This window comes from Lepidochelys kempii, chromosome 8 (assembly GCF_965140265.1).
Source record: "Lepidochelys kempii isolate rLepKem1 chromosome 8, rLepKem1.hap2, whole genome shotgun sequence".
Classification (NCBI taxonomy): domain Eukaryota; kingdom Metazoa; phylum Chordata; order Testudines; family Cheloniidae; genus Lepidochelys; species Lepidochelys kempii.
This window is the reverse complement of record NC_133263.1, coordinates 12,808,557-12,824,786: the sequence shown is the minus strand read 5'-3', so window position 1 is coordinate 12,824,786 and position 16,230 is coordinate 12,808,557. Positions and strand designations below refer to the sequence as shown.

At 44.6% G+C, this 16,230-nt stretch overlaps 2 protein-coding genes across 16 annotated transcripts in view; one reads left to right on the top strand and one right to left on the bottom strand.

The window, feature by feature from the left end:
• Positions 1-9,546, top strand: part of TCF7 (transcription factor 7) — a 126,394-nt gene extending 116,848 nt beyond the window's left edge. For 4 of the 15 annotated variants that reach the window (XM_073355566.1, XM_073355565.1, XM_073355569.1 and 1 more), the window contains 2 exons: positions 904-976; positions 8,544-9,546. In XM_073355566.1, the coding sequence (XP_073211667.1) occupies positions 904-976; positions 8,544-8,877 (407 nt within the window). In that variant the 3' untranslated portion in view covers positions 8,878-9,546. Of the gene's footprint in view, positions 1-903; positions 977-5,426; positions 5,531-8,520 lie in introns of those variants that run through there. The other 11 variants (XM_073355574.1, XM_073355580.1, XM_073355577.1 and 8 more) reach the window with 7 other exon arrangements.
• Positions 1-16,230, bottom strand: part of VDAC1 (voltage dependent anion channel 1) — a 351,958-nt gene that overhangs the window by 269,864 nt on the left and 65,864 nt on the right. The gene's annotated exons all lie outside the window — the stretch shown is intronic.

Sequence of the window (16,230 nt, the reverse complement as noted above, 5' to 3'; positions counted from 1 at the left end):
TTCACCCACCACTGGAATGCAGCCCTCTTTGCGCTGGAAGGCAGCTGCCAATTAACAGCACATAACAGAAGTTGGCAGTTATGAGAGTGACATTGACACAAAGGTACTCCTCAGATCTCATTTACACTAGTGCAAAAAAGTTCACATGTATCTAAATGAAAATAGGGCACTGCTCTAATCAGCCCCTATGTCACACAGCAACACTGCACAGGACTTTAGGGCAGTACATGCAGAAAAGAGTAGCTTGTCCATTAGCACTAGAGAGAGAATTTAGGGAAGCAGAATGGAATTGCCCCATATGGGTCTTATTGGTGCTATTTGTTTTCAATCTGCTTCTGCAATATTTTCCTCTTCTGTTTTAATATTATATATATATATATAAATATATGAGGACTGAGTTCTTTGGCCGGCCACTTAACCAGGGAACCAGTAAGGATTTCAATACAGGAGGCAATGGGCGGCTGTCAAATTTCTTAGTTTTGAAATGCTGCCAAATCAGAGATTCAATAAGAAGCAGTGAATTCCTGGTAAATTCCTAGCTTTCCTGTAGCTGAACTCTGACTGCCTGGACTCGGCTTTGTGGAGAAGTGGTTGAGCTGGGGGAGCACCACAGGTGGGAGGGAACAAAGTCTCCAACATCTGTAACTGAGGCCATTTCCCAAACTTCTCTCCCCCCACCCGCCAGGTGTAATCTCTCTGATACTTGCCTAACCATCCCTTTTTTACAGGAGAGTGGTGTCTGAATAGTTCCGTTGTTGAAGAATTGGATTTTAGTCTGTTAGTTTTGTCTTAAGTGGCTGAAATGATGTTGCATCTTTTCTTCTTCTTCCTCCTGCTCCTCCTCCTCCTCCTCTTTGTGCCTCTGTCTTGCCCATTCTCCGCCACGCATGCTTCTGTGTTCAGATCCCGCCTCTCCTAAGAAATGCAGAGCTCGCTTTGGCCTCAACCAACAAACGGACTGGTGCGGCCCATGCAGGTGTGTATCAGAGAAACTCTACTCTGCTTTTAGTGCCTTTTCCTGAGCGCGTTGTTTTCCCCCCCTTTTATGTGGTTTTATTTTTCCATGCATGTTTCTAGTGCCCTTGGCTCCTAACACACAAAACAAACTACTGGCATTGCTAAAATTTGTTCCTTCCAAACTGGGAAGGTTTTCCCAGGGTATCATTGCTGTGGGCTGGTATTTCTGAAGGTTCTACCCAAATTCTTTCAATGTCTAAGAGAAAAGAGAGTATGTTGTCAAGGTTGCTAGACCCAAAAGTCAACATATGTTTCTTATACCAGGTTGGCGAAGCACATGTAATATTTTACATGTTTTTATTAAGATTCCTATTTCGCTGTTCTTGAGAGGCTGATCTACAGGGTGAGAGATCCTTACACACTGGTGCACGTGTGGAATGGAAGAAAACAAATGCTTATTGCTCTCTCCCTCCGCCCCTGCCCCCGATCTTCCTATTTCCGAAGAGGGACCTAATGTGGAGCCTTTCCCCCCCTACATGACCACTGCTTTGAGGGGCCCTAGAGTGTACCCAAAGGGCTGCCTTTACCTATTTACATTTGGGACTAAAAGTGTCCATTACAGCAGCACACGGCCACAAGACCACCTAGTGCCCCAAGCAATGAGATGGTCTGAGGACTCCACCAACTCGGGCTTCTAAGGAACGAATGTGGAAATAGAATGAGGAAATAGCTTGACAAGTGAACAGAATGAGTATTACCTGGGTCAGAGGGTCATTAAACATTCCCAGGCATGGGAGGCCCATGACCTACTTCTGGACAACCATGTAAGGAGTAAATGCAGCCTGAGCAGAGGAGAGGTGTGTACAGGAAAGTGGTGTCTGAATAGTTCTCAGCATAATCTGCGAGCCACAGGGCATTATAGTACTATCTTTTAGCTTCTGTCTAGCAAAACCTGAAAGTTATTTGCATTAGAGATTCAGATTATTTGCTTTTTAATGTAAGGGAATATGCAGCTATGAGGGGCCTAGACGTTGGCTGATCACAGCTTGTGATGCTGGTACATTCTTGGCTGGAAATTGGGGCTGAAAAATAAATAAATCACTTGTGATTGAGCCAGGGTGTCAGATACTGGCTATCCTTCCTATTTAACTGGCAGCGTCCTCATGCAAGTCATGTAGTTATGCTGGAAATTGGACCAGTCTGTCACTGGTCCTAAAGAGGCTTAGTTAACCCCTTGTATTCTCCTCCTACACAAAATGGCTCCCTGTTTGTATCTGATCTTTCAACTGGGGAATTTTGTATAGCCCTGAAAATTCCTCATTTTCATTTTTAATATAACACACCCTCATGATGCCACTACAATCACCATCTTTCTGAACTTGGAAGACAGGGGTGCCCTTGGCAGCCCTGAATGCTGCACCTTAAAATTGGTCAAAGAGCCTCTTGTGTGATGTAGGCCTTTCCTAGCAGCAGTGCCAGTCAGAGAATTGACAGACCAGGACAAAGTGTTGAATCCAGGTCTCCCATACAGCCATGAAGAGCACAATTACTAGGTGTCTGGGCGGTCTTCGTATCTTTACTCCCAAGTTTATTTGAGATCCCTTAATTAGGATGCCGTGCTAACACTTTGCTTTGCCTGACATTGCTTACCAACTAACACGCATTGCTGGAGTGCTCCTAAAACCTGAGCATGCTTTCTAATGTTTTACCCTGACATCTCACGTACTATTTAATAGCAGCTGTTCTGCAATTCCAGGTACTAATACACAACAGCCAACTTGGAGGCTTCAGAAATGTATGTTTCCTCATCACTGACTTCTGCCTCGGACAGAAACCTCCAGAGAATATCCATTCCAAAATGGGAGAGATTTAACTGATTAAAATGCTTTGTCCCCTCAGAGGTTGTTATCTTCCTCTGGCTCTGCTAGTATAATCTGTAAATCCTAATGGGAAAGCTTGGTCCTATGAGACTCCTTTTCCATCCAACATTTAGAGGAAAGATGGTGGAATCTATTTAGTTAGTAAACCTAGTCTAATCAATCCATTGAAGTCTCTACAGCTTAAGTCATGAGGTGTATGTGTGTCCATTTATCTTTTAAGTTGCATAGCATACATGTAAATTTTAGGCCTTGAGGGTTAATGTATCGAATCAGACACAGCAGGTCTCCTTATTGTTTATAATTTTACTGTTTAAAGAGATTCATTCAATTCATTAACCTTCCCTCTCCCCCAAACAGATTTTTTGATGGAGTATAAATACAGCAGTCAGTTTTCTTCCTGCACCCCCTCATGCATAGCAGGAAGTGCCTGAGGTGGCATGGGGAAACAACTTCACCATGGGCTTGTTTACAGTGGAGAATTCTCTCCTGTTAGAACCCACATGAACGAACACCGGTGGTGAACATTCAGTTTACACAAGGACTGTCGTGTTTTATACCATGCCAGCTGGTTCACCCTAAAGTTAACCACAACACTGACACATAAGTGCAGCAGTGAGTGCAAAGTCATGTTTAATACCATATTAGTTAATACATGTTCTAACACAAGGCCATTTTTCATTAGCAAGCTCAGAGACAGATGTATGCCTGCCCTAGAGTACTGTATTTTAGCTGTGCTTCTGAAGTGGGACACCTAAGCAGGGGGTTGAACTTGATTGACTACAATAGGTAGGAGAAAGTTCTTTTCTACCCTCTCAGCTGGGAATCTAAACTCAAAATCACCAGTATCTTCAAGGAAAGAGTTGTTCCCCTCAGGACATGCGAGATCACATCCGAAGGGCTCTGTTTTAAACAATATAGAGAGAAAGTGGAGAGGATCCAATGATAGGTGGCATAAAAGGTTTATAAAAATATGTCTTCCTGTTTGAAGAGAAATTAGAGATTTGAATATAGAAATCCTAGAGACCAGGTGAACTGGGGCAATGTGATAACTTTAGTCCAGGCCTTCTTGCTGTAACACTGAAAACACTAGCTTAACTCCTCCTACGTACTTACAGTTAACTAAACGTCCTGCATACATACAGATAACTAAACATAGGCTAAATCTTAGCATTTCCAAGTAGATTGGACAATGGATAACCTGTCAATGATGCACTGCCAAGTAAGTTTACAGAGAAGATGATTATTAGTACATGCACTTTTGAAGCATCCATCCTCCTAGTACGTGAATGAATAGGGCCCATGGAGACACTCTTCTGCAGTGATGTATGGGGTGGACTGCACGCCTCAAGTACCCTTTTCTTCTGCCTGGATGTGTGTGAAAGTTTGCTTTTCAAAGTGGCTAAAGTTTGTCCTACAAAGGGATCTGGTCCATAAGACTGTGGTCATGTGAGGCTAGAGCTAGTGGAATATTTTAGTGAATACTTGCTGTGAATTTGTCCATTTTCCTATTGTCTTTATTTTAGAATGGATTTTTTTCAACCTCTGACCAGCTGTTTAATCACAGTCCATTGAGCAAAGTTTTGAATCAAGGGTTTGGTTAGGGGTTCATTCAAAAACACTTCTCCCTATTCTACCTCCACCACACTCCTTACCAGTGTCTGAGCTTCTTACAGGGACAGTTCATGGTAAGCTTTCCTCACCCAGAAGGTACATTGGTTGAAGTGTGAGCAATGGAGTTGTCATGACAGCTGCTGTCTTAAAACAACAACAACTGCAAGTGGCCCATACACCAGTATAAACAGTTCTACCCTCCAGAAACCTCACAGGCCAGACAATTATATGTATTCCTGACTCTGCTGACTTTCCTCCTTCTCCAGGCACCTCCGCAGGGACAATGCTGGCCCTAGATTCATTACCATCCCGGACTTGAAAGGATTTGGCACCCTCTGACCACTTTCCTCCTCTGGCCAACCCACCCAGTCCCGTACCTCGCAGTTTTTCCTCCTCCAAAAGGTGGTCCCTGTTCCTGCTCGGCCATGGGTAGCTGAACATGTTTCAGTCTTAGATATGCCCCAGACTGCTCTGTGGTTGTGCTTTAAATGGAGTTTAAATGTGTTTTAAACTGCACAGCCAGTGCAAAGAATTTGGGATCCAGAGACACTGTGGAGGCCTAGGCGGGATCAAGGATCCCCTTCAGGAGGAACCAGGGTGGGCAGATGTAGGAAACAGTTCAGAATGGCACTGGTGATACATCTGTTCTTCTAGGAGGAGCCATGGGTGGCCATCTGCTATGCCTCAGGCTGTCTCTGCCGAGGAAGCAGAGCCACAAGAGGGGGATCAGGTAGAGGAAACTCAGTGAGTGACACTGCAGCTAGAATGGAGGGACATGAGCGCCCTACCGCTAATTAGAGTCCAGTTTTTGAAAATGTTGGCCTCTTTTCAATCCTCTGGGGAAACTGCCATCCTTTCCACTGGCTAATCCCAAAGGGGAAGGGCAGAATGCTGTAGTTATCCTTCCTTGTTTCCCCAGTTACTACTTTGTTCCCAAATCATTCTTCCTTGTGCCTTTGTTTCCACTTCAAACTATAGCTGTAGAAGAGTTCAGGTTGGTGCACCCCTCCTCCTTCACTGAACAGGGATGTTACCAACATGCTATCGTTGTTGGGTTCTCAGAACGAACTATTGGTAGGTTGTCAAGCTACCATAAAAATTATCTCGTAAATACTAACAAATGTTGAACACGTTACAGGTCTTACAACTGATTGTTTGAGATACATGTATAGAGAGAAATCTGTTTGTTCTGCGCTTCAAGCGTAGCCACCTCTGGGGTAACACACAGCCCACGCTAACACTACTCAACAACTTGGAAAAGAAAGAGAAAGAGAGTCTATGTCCAACTGAAATATCCACAGGGAAGGAGGTAGACAATTAACCTCAGCAACAAAATCCAACTGGGGTAACACCCACTCTCTTGGGAGAAGGCCGTGAGTGATCTGAAAGCGTTACGTCCGATCTGAAAGAACCACCAGTTGCAGCAGTGATCTCAGAACATGACTGGGCAGTGGTTCAGTCTGGATTCAGTAGGTGACACTTTTCCCTTTGAATTACCAGCACCATTTCACTTCCCACAGCACTTGGGCTTTCCCTGTATCCTAGCCACGTACCTGCTTAGCTTATGTGGTCCAGCTAGATCTCAGCTTAGTGTGGTCTGAGTGCCAGACCATTGCATGGTAGGCTGTCCAAACACCCTCATTAGTCCTTCACTTCCTACCACTTGGTAAAACCAGTATTTCAAAGTACTTACAGGACTGGAAAGGATAAGGAAGCTGTAGAAGAGGACTCACCACTGGCACACCCCCTTGTGGCTGGTTGTGGCATAGCGTGCTCTCTGTGCCCCCTGCCAACAGCTGTTCCGGCTCTGTGGTGACATGCTTCTTTTGGTGACTCAACCCATCCAGCCAGGTCACTTTAAAGTGTCTTCTCTTCCAGGGAAACCAAAAATCCAACAAACAATAGTCCTGCATCCTCAAGCCAACTCTTTGACCCAAGTCCCAGCTTGCTAGTCCTTCCACTCCTGGTTTGCAGGGTCTTTGCATAACCTTTGCTGACAGCCAGTAAGGGAACCCAGGCCCCCCAGCTTCTCTGAGCTCCAGCCCAGAGACCCTGTTATAAGCAGGCAAGGTCTCTCTATTCAGGCCATCTGCTTCCACCTTGAGCTTCTTCCTATCTCAGCCAGGACATCGGCCCCCATACCAGCCCCTTCCTAGACTCACCACATACCTACATTGCCCCCTAGGCTCCCAGAGGTCTCAGGCTTTACCCTTCCTGCAGGGCCTGGCTTGCAGGATTCCCCTGGAATTCTCCAAATCCCCAACCAAAAGTTCAAACTTAAACCACTTCTGTCCGTGCTGGGCTTGAACTGGAGTTCTTCACAAGCCTTCTGCAGTACTCTGCTCCTCAGCTGAACACCAGCACCGTCTCCTCAGAGCTTTGACCCTGGTTTGAGACCCACCACCAGAACTAGCTCCCCTCTTACTGCTTTTCCCAATTCTCTCTCTCGACATCTATCAGCCCATTTTCAGACAGCAGGGTTGTCTCCAGCTGAGCCCTCTCAAGCCTTTTAAGGAAACTTGACTCACTTCCAGGTGGACCTGCTAATTTACCCACTTGACACCTCTCTAGTGCCAGCAGGTCCATTAATTGAGCATTCAAACTCCTGCTAACCCTCTGGGAACCAGTGTGGGCTTTACACCCTATCACAGGGGCCCTCACTTAAGGACCTGCTGTCTGGACCAGATAACGGCAGCCCTTTCTGTGCCTCCGTTTCATTGTCACGTTACCAAGGCTGAGCGCCCTCTTACTGAAGGGATCTGCCCTGGCTGCTGCTTCATAATTGTCTCCCCTTGCAGGGTGACCCACTTCTGTAGTGGGTGTGACTCTTTCCCAGCCATAGCCAGGTCCAGCTTTCTCATACAAATGCAACACTGCCCATCTTCCCAGAAATGACTTTGGGCTACATAGGCACAAAGTAAGTGCTCCTTAGACTTAGTACTTTCAGTACATTGTTGGCCAGCTCCTTTATTCCTCCTGGGATCCTGGGCTAGACATGGAAGACAAAGTTGAGAATCAGCCCTTTTCTCCAAGTTAAAACAGAAGGTAGCACTTCCATCGCAGTCATCACACGCACCCCTTTGTCAGAAGTGAGGGAGGGTGTCCATACTCACATTTGAACTTTGCATGGCAATTCATGCTGACCATAAGCCTTTGCACAATTTCCACAAACCTAGGCTTTGTTTTGGGTCTCATTTGTAGGAAGTCAGCAAGGTTGCATATGCCAGGTATAGGCAAGGAAAGCCACAATCTGCATCTGCTCAGCTCACCCCAGTGTCAAGCTAGTAAATTCAAGAAGTGCCAATCACAGCATTCCCTGATTCTACAAGGGGTTTCAGCTGTTGCAGCCATACTTGTTGCTGGGGTCTGACATCTGAATTGGAATTAATCCAAAGTATAGACCAGGCCCTAGACTGGGGTCAAATTCAGGTCTGATGTAAGTGGGTGCACCTGTTGAATCACCACACTCAAGATGTTGAGAATAATGGTGTCAGCTGAAGCTTTATTTCTTGGCTCATTCTGGATTAGTCTAATTGTCCATTCTTATTCTTGTCACTGGGAAAGGATGGTCTTCATTTGATAGGGCCTTTGTTTCTTTATCCATCAGCCTAATAAAGTAAGGCTGAATTCTGTTGTTATGCTGCCACCTAGTGACAATGATTGGAAATTGAAGGTAATCAAAGAGAACACAGGCCCAGTTCTACTCTGAGTTATGCCGGTTTGTACCGACGTTTTAAAGTTACTCTGCATTTATACCAGTTCAGCTGAGAGCTGAATTTGGTCCTCCACTTCTGTTCTGCACACTGGCTGTCAGCCAAAGGCTATCTCCAAATACTTTATGGAGTTGGACAGTCCAGTTACACAGTTATCTAACAAAGAGTAGCAGAGAGCAAGACTTACAGGCCCAGAAGAGAGGGGCTGTTGGCTCAGCATTTAAATAAATTGGATTTTTTTCTTTTGTAATTTGATGTTCTGTTTTTAGCACTCATTTCTGCTGTGTGCCCTGTTTACAGTGAATACTGTAATGTTTTCATTTTAAATATGACACTGTAAATTCACCCTTTATTTACAGATAACTCTCTTCACTGTTCTTAGGAGGAAAAAGAAGTGCATTCGGTACTTACAAGGAGAAGGACGCTGTTCCAGCCCAGTTTCTTCCGATGGAAGTGCTATAGACTCCCCTCCCTCTCCTCTGGATACACTCCAATGCATATCCTCTGCATTTACTTCAGACAAGCTTGCGACTCCTGCTGATTTCGCACACAAAGAACAAAGCAATCCTTTCCCCACCTCTATTCATGTCAAAAGCGCTCCATGCTCCTCTGGACTGACCACTCACTGCTCATCCACTCGGTGCTCATCCATGCCACACGTGTCAGTAACATCCAGCGACTCCTCAGAGTACAGTGTGCCATCAACAGGAACATAGTGCCACGTTGTACAAGTCAACACTTATTAATGCATTGGGCACTTTGCTTTTACCAAGTGGTTTTGCTGCCCATTGAAATGGACTGGAGGCCCAAATTACTCACCATGCTGTACAACTGTTTTCAAAGTCAAGGGGCAGTTGTGTCCTGAGCCCCAAAATGATTCAAAGATGCTGGAATAGTCAACGTTTTTATCTGGAGCAAAGATAGAAAAATGGTGTCTCCCTCCATAAAAAGGTTGAAATGAGGACTCGCCAAAATTAAAAATGCCAATCAGTAAACAAATCTTTCATCCCCACCCTGAGTTTCCTTTTACTGCATCATCTGCTCAAGTAGCTGAAAGTGAAAGCTAACTCCCTGGCTTGTTGCAGTAGATGGTAGGTGCTATAAATCTTAAGCATTTCTGTTTCTTGCATCCCAAACAGCTTTGAACTGTAGTCAGTCACAGGTCTCTTGTAGCTATTTCACCATGGAGTTAGGAAAGCTGGTACAGGAGTTTTTTAAAAAGCCCGTCTCTGTCCGAGAGCTAAATGTTGGGAAGCTAGATTTCACTCTGACTGGCTCATAAGAAAAAAGTGAAATATAGGCAAATGAGGTGAATATTGTTCAACTTCTTGTTTGAGGACAGAAAAATATTGTTTACAGGTAACAGGTCTTTGCAGACATGTCAAGTTCTCTTAGCATACAGAATGGCAGACGAACAGTGAGAGCACTCAAGGCAGAAAAGGAAGCTTGGACTGGCTGCTTGAAGGTCTATCTATCCAATGTTTCATTGTTTTAGGGCTAAAATACAATAGTAACATGTTAGTCAAGTGCAGAGTCCTCCTTGCTGCTCAGGTTGTTCACAGTAAACACTGGAGAGTCAGACTCCTTCAGTAAAGGACCTTGCAAAGGCTCAAAGTAGACCCCATTTGCCATTAAGTACTTGATCCTACAAGTCCTTGCATAATAGCTGCAGCAGGGTGCGCGGGATTAAGAATCAGCCCAAGTATAAGTAGAGCAGAGGTGGGCAAAGTACAGCCCGCGGGACTGTCCTGCCTGGCCCTTGAGCTCCCTGCCAGGGAGGCTAGCCCCTGGCCCCTCCTCCACTGTCCTCCCTCCCTCACAGCCACGTGGGCAGCACTCTAGGCAGCAGGGCTGCACAGTCCTGCAGGGCAGCATGGCAGGCTCCGGTCAGGCGGCGTGGCTACCAGACATGCTGCTCTGAGCGGCATGGTAAGGGGTCCGGGGTGCAGTCAAGGAGCAGGGGGCAGTTGGATCGGTGTGGGAGTTCTGGTGCGGGGGGCCAGTCAGGGGCCAGGGAACAGTAGGGGTTGGAAAGGTATGGGAGTCCCGGGGGGCCTGTCAGAGGGTGGGGGTGTGGATAGGGGGCAGGGCAGTCAGGGGACTGGGACCAGGAGGGATAGCTCAGTGGTTTGAGCATTGGCCTGCTAAACCCAGGGTTGTGAGTTCAATCCTTGAGGGGGCCATTTAGGGATCTGGGGCAAAAATTGGGGATTGGTCCTGCTTTGAGCAGGGGGTTGGACTAGATGATCTCCTGAGGTCCCTTCCAACCCTGATATTCTATGATCAGTAACTCTGAGATACTCATGAGAACAGGATCGGGGGGGTTGAAGAGGGGTGAGGGGTCCCGGCAGGGGACAAGGAGCAAGGGGGTTGGGAGTTCTGAGGGGGGCAATTGGGGGGCAGGGGCAGGCTGTTTGGGGAGTCACAGCCTTCCCTACCCAGCCCTCCATACAGTTTTGCAACCCCGATATGGCCCTTGGGCCAAAAAGTTTGCCCACCCCTGAAATAGAGGCTATATGTAAGGTCAAAGCGTGGCCTGCTGCACAGAGCTGCTGTAACTCAAGCCCCTGTGCACTCACTCCCTTACTCTTACAAACCCAGGGTAGCGTAGAGAGTGGACATGGCTTGAGCATGATGCTCATCACATTCATGAGGTACTTAGCTCCACTCTTCCCTCTTCAGCCTTTCTCCCCTTGGAGGCAGGGATTTTGAGGCAGATCACAGAGTCCCTGCTGTAGGGTTTGGTGCCCCACATTCCCTGCCCATCACCTTTAACCTCAGATGTCACTCTGCAGCTATGCAGTGCAGGATCAAGCTCTAAATGTGGTTATAAGTGAAATGAGCTGGTATACAGTGTCTACTAGCTAGTTACACTGTAGATTTTACAATACAAATTATTTCCTCTCTACTCCTTTTCCCATCCAGTGGCTGTCAAACATTAATACAGGCTCTCGCTCTTGAAAGTGTCTATGGATTTCTGATATTTTATTTATATTTTGAGCCTGGTAAACATAAACCTTTAGGGGCCAGATTCTGATCTCAGTTCCACTGATGTAAATCCAGAGTTACTGCACAAAAGGAACTGGCATAACTCCAGATTTATACCATTGTAACTAAGATCAGAATCCAGACCCTTGTTTTTTTCCTGCTTTATAAAAACCTATTCTAGACTGAAGAGAAAAGTACCATAAAACATTAGGGGGAGGGGGGCTATTTTTTCTACTGTACACGATAGGATTTAGAATACTGAATACAAACTTAAAGTAGTATTATATAGGCTTGCAAGAAATTTAAAAGAACCTTTGATATACAAACTATTTTTGTATTTTTTTCTTAAGGCAACAAAACTTTTTTTATATATGTTTATTCCAACTTTTTAATAGGTTTCTATATCAGAGACTGAAGATTAGAAAGCTGCTTATAGTGTAGTGCACTATAGTTATTGGTTCCCCCCTCCCCATTCAGTTCCTTTTGCTTGAAGTTGCTGTAGATTGGGGGGGGGGGGAGGAGAAGAGGAAAACCATGCAAATTCTTTGCAAGAAAATCTAAAGCTGGTGCTTTATTAGTCTCTGTTCGCTGTGCAACTGTAACCTCTGTTGGTACTAACGGAAGTTACATGCACAAATCCAAAAGAGCCTATTTAACCCTTAGACCACTGGCATTGTCTGCACTTCCACACATGTATATTAAAAGCATATACTGACAGTCACCACGTGGTTAATTATCTAGCACTGGATCAATATCTGAACTAGTATCATTTAAATGATTTCCAACCAAAGTGGTTAAAGCTGAGGTAGGTGACTAATTGCAGCTTAACCACTGACTGTAACCTCACGCAAGTCTCTTCACCGCTCTGTGCCTCAGTTTCCCCATCTGTAAGATGAGAATGCTAATCTTTTTTCAAGTGCTCTGAGATTCTCAGATATAAAGTGCTGTGGGCATGACCAGCAGTAGTATTATTAAAACCACAAGATATGGTTCAGCTATAGCACGGGTTAGTGGTTGGGTATGTTCAGCAAAATATTGGGTGTAAAGTGAAACTTGCACCTACTGTGGTTGTGCAAAACAAATGTAACCGACCCCCTCAGCAGCCATCACAGGAGAGTACAAATGGACAAACAGCTGTGGCTAGCTAACACTCCAGGATACTATGGGAGAAAGTTCTGCAGTATATAAATGGCACCATTTGACCAAGAGCCAAACTCAATGCTGGAGTAAACAGACACCACTACCATTGACTTCAGCATTCAGTGGAAGTGGCACCCACTTAGTCTAATGCTAATTGGGACCCCAGAAGTGCCTGGCAACATCTGAGAAGGGCTGCCTGATATCACAGTCTACTCAGTTGATTTCCATTTCCCACTGTTGCAGGATCTGCTTAGTAGCACTCTGGCTAACAGCCTGTTCCTGCTACAGCTTTTCCTCTTCTATCCAAAGTGGGCAAGTGATGTTTGCATAGCTGTGGAACCAGGATCATTGGATCCCTTTGCAACTTACACCCATTTTCTGACTGCTGTACACTATCACTAAATGTGGCCCTTAACCTCTAGCCTTGTTCTGACTTTGTGCGAAATATAATTTGCCCTGCTTTAGTTGTACAAGTTCAGCTGTTGACCCTATCCTCTGCTCTCAGATACTAGGCTAAATTCAGTAAGCCCTGTAGGTGGAGGGCTGTAACTGAGAGAGAGAGAGAGAGAGAGAGAGTGCACATGCGTGTGTGTAACAGAGCAGACTTCGATTGTTTAGTTCTTGAAACATGCAAGGAGACCTTTAAGCTGCCCCTTCCAAGGAAAAAATATTGAGTAAATGTTATCACTTTTTACAACTTGCCCTAGGAAGCCAAAACAGAGATCCTAATTTTTTTAAATACCAAAAAAAAAGTCTTTAGATATGCTATAGGAAGTTTTACTTTTTAAAAAAAAAACAACCTTGCCTGTACATTTTTACTGCAGCAAGATTTAGTTCTCATATGACAGTTTCATTTTTATTAATTACCCATTTGATTTTCTGTTTGAATGTAGAAGTCACAGAAATACCACTTCATTAAGTCAAGTAAAACCACTGTATGTATGTAGCACAGATAAGTGTTTTGCAGCTGTACTTTCATTTGTCCAATAACTATCCACCCTATACTGTAATTTTTTTTTACATCACTGAGTTTGTATTTTTTGGCTTTTATGTTCAAAATATGTTTATAGCTTTATAAATAAAGAAGTGTGCCAGCCTGGCCCTTCATAAAGGGCCACTGGGGGGTTATAATCCTATACAATTATATTGTAAGATCTCATTTCTTACTATTTTAAAGATTCCTGTGTTTCTTCCCTACTTGTAGGCAGCAGGGCTTTTAGACTAATTGCATATAGCCAACTGTGAGTATATGAATGACATGGAGAATGCTAGCAGCTGAGGCAGATTTCTTTATCACCAATCCTCTTTTCCATACACAAGGGCCTAGTTCAGTCACCCTTTACCTTGGTTCAGCCAATAAAAGCTGTATCTGTTACTGAACATGGCAAGGGGAAAAAGTCAAACAGAAAAGAACATGGGCATAACTTGCCCTTAAAGAATCAGAATGGTCAGATAAGCAGTCACTTTATTATTATGGCATTTTGAAATGAATGCAGTGCTGGTAAAAAACGTTCATTTATCCACATCTCTGCTAGAAGCCTGGGCTACTGCCTCCTGTATTCTACTCAACACATGCTATGTCCCAATAACTAGATCCTTTATGTATGAGGGGAGCTCCTTCTCCCACTCCTTACATGAATGACTGACCTGAGCAGTCTAGTATATCCTCCTCCCTTCCCACCCACCCCCGGCCCAAACAGTCAAAAACCCAGATGCTTTAGAGAAAGGTATAAGAATTCTGCAGTAGGCTGCTATAAAATATGCACTATCCCTACCCGCTCCCCTCAATCTCATCCTGCTCTCTAGTAGCCTGGCTTTAGCTCTGAAATGTGAGCCTTATAGATCTCTCTTCCAAAGCTTCCCCTCCCTCTCCCATTACTTATAACAACCCTAGCTACTCTTGATATCCAGAGAAACCTCCTATCCCTTTTTGACTCTGATTAAGTTCACCCTACCTTATCTGCTGAAAGTATGACAACTAACATTTCACAGGCTAGCAGCCCTTGGCTGGTTTTGAACTGGCACTGCAGAAGCTGAAGCCTGGAGTCCTGTAATAACTCCTGAGCCAGTCAATTCCCCAAAGAGACATTTCTAATGCACACTTATAAAGGAAGATGTGTAAAGGCTAAAGGATGAGGTGTTGGATTTAAATCTTGTTAAAACTGGAAGAGTAGAGAGATTAGATTACAGTAGCCGATTACCAACAGCCTGAAAGTTGGGGGGTAGGGGAACCACTAATACAAAACTACCTTGACTTGTGCTAGGGGTGGGACGGGCAGGGTTCTTTTCTCCAGCTCACCCAAACAGGAACACAGTGGGTCACAGAGCAAGTGCTTTTTGAGCAGTAGATTAGAGCCCCAGCTATAGCATGAAGAGTTGTTCCCCTAAACAGAGGCATAATCAGTTATTTTTATGAGGCAGCCCACCCTTCTAGTTTTCAGAACTACTAGGAGTATCACTGAGTATGCTTCCTACCATAGTCCCTTTAACTAGGCCTGTTCTGCAAAGACCTCCCCACAGCACTTATCACATTGCTTCTCCCTTCACACACATATAAAGACAAAATTTTGCCTATGCTAATCATCTTCCCCAGTAGCATGGTCCTTAGCACAGAGATTTCTGCTGACAGTGCCCCAAATCAAGGGCACCCATAAACTCCCCTCTGTAGCTTTGCTACTTGAAATCACTTAATGCAGCAAGTAGCATTTTCAGAAGGCATGTTGGAGAAAAACAGTACTTTCCCCGAACTTTGGTACAGACACAGCCGGAAGTCATTTTAGAGCAAGCTACTTCGTATCTACTTACAAGCTAGAGATTCTTAAGTAACAGCAAGCCAATCTTGAATGCCTGCAACTGCTCCTGGAATGGCTTGGGTAACACTATTTCTTTGTATTAGAAATGGTGATGCGCTTCTCCTTGTCTCAGTAAGCACTGAAGTTATTATAGCCTTCCAGCACTATGCTATGATTTTTTTTTATTTTTAAGCACTACTGAGACTAGTTAGAATATCAGACCACCATTGCTCCAGGTGGCATTTTAGATTAGAGTTTGTTATTCTGAGGTCATAAGAATCCTGCAAACATGAGTTAGTATAATGAACGAACATCTTGGATTATAAACCCTCCAATGAAGATCAGCAATTCTCAGACCAGTCTGAGAAGAGGTCTCTTCTCAGGTGCATTACACACAGTTAGGGCAATTCAATACATATTCTTGAGTCTGCCCCCCTCACTTTTCCCATTCTACTATGTGGCATTACACTTCTGCCTCCTCCCCATCCTAAACCCTGCCACAGTCCTCACCTTATGGTACAGCTGAGCACTGATACCCGCTCCAAGCCTAGGTCAGGATATACCTACAGACAGCAAGAGTGCAGCTGAGCTGCATGTAGGTTTGCCTCTTGCCATAAGGCATAGTCAGAAGATAAGGGAAGGGAACATTTAATGAGAGGAGAGGTGAACTGCCCCGATGTGTAGGACTGTAGTTTCTCTTCCACCCACCAAAAAGAAGAATCAGTTTGAAGTAGGGTAGATCACATCACTTTTTAAGTGGTGGCCAACCCTTGTCTCAGAAGATACACTAAGCAAGTTTAAGCCCTTTGTTACTGGATGCAACATAAAACAACAAAGCCCTAAACACAAGTTCATCTTGATACCTGTGTTAAGGAAGGAACTGAACATCTAAGGACCCATGACCTCGCTTTAATATTAGTCTTCGAAACAGGATTAACTTACGCCACTAACTGTAGCAGTGGGTCTCATTTTCTTTCCTAAAGAGTGTACTGTTTCCCACAGAAGATTTTTGGTGTTAACATTTCTAAGATTAACGGCATTGCTTGCATAGAAGAGGCCCCATTTGTCACCAAGAGAATTTATTTTTGGTAGCATTAGGATGCTCCAATGATGCTACCATTACCCTGAACGTAGGACCCATTATTCAGC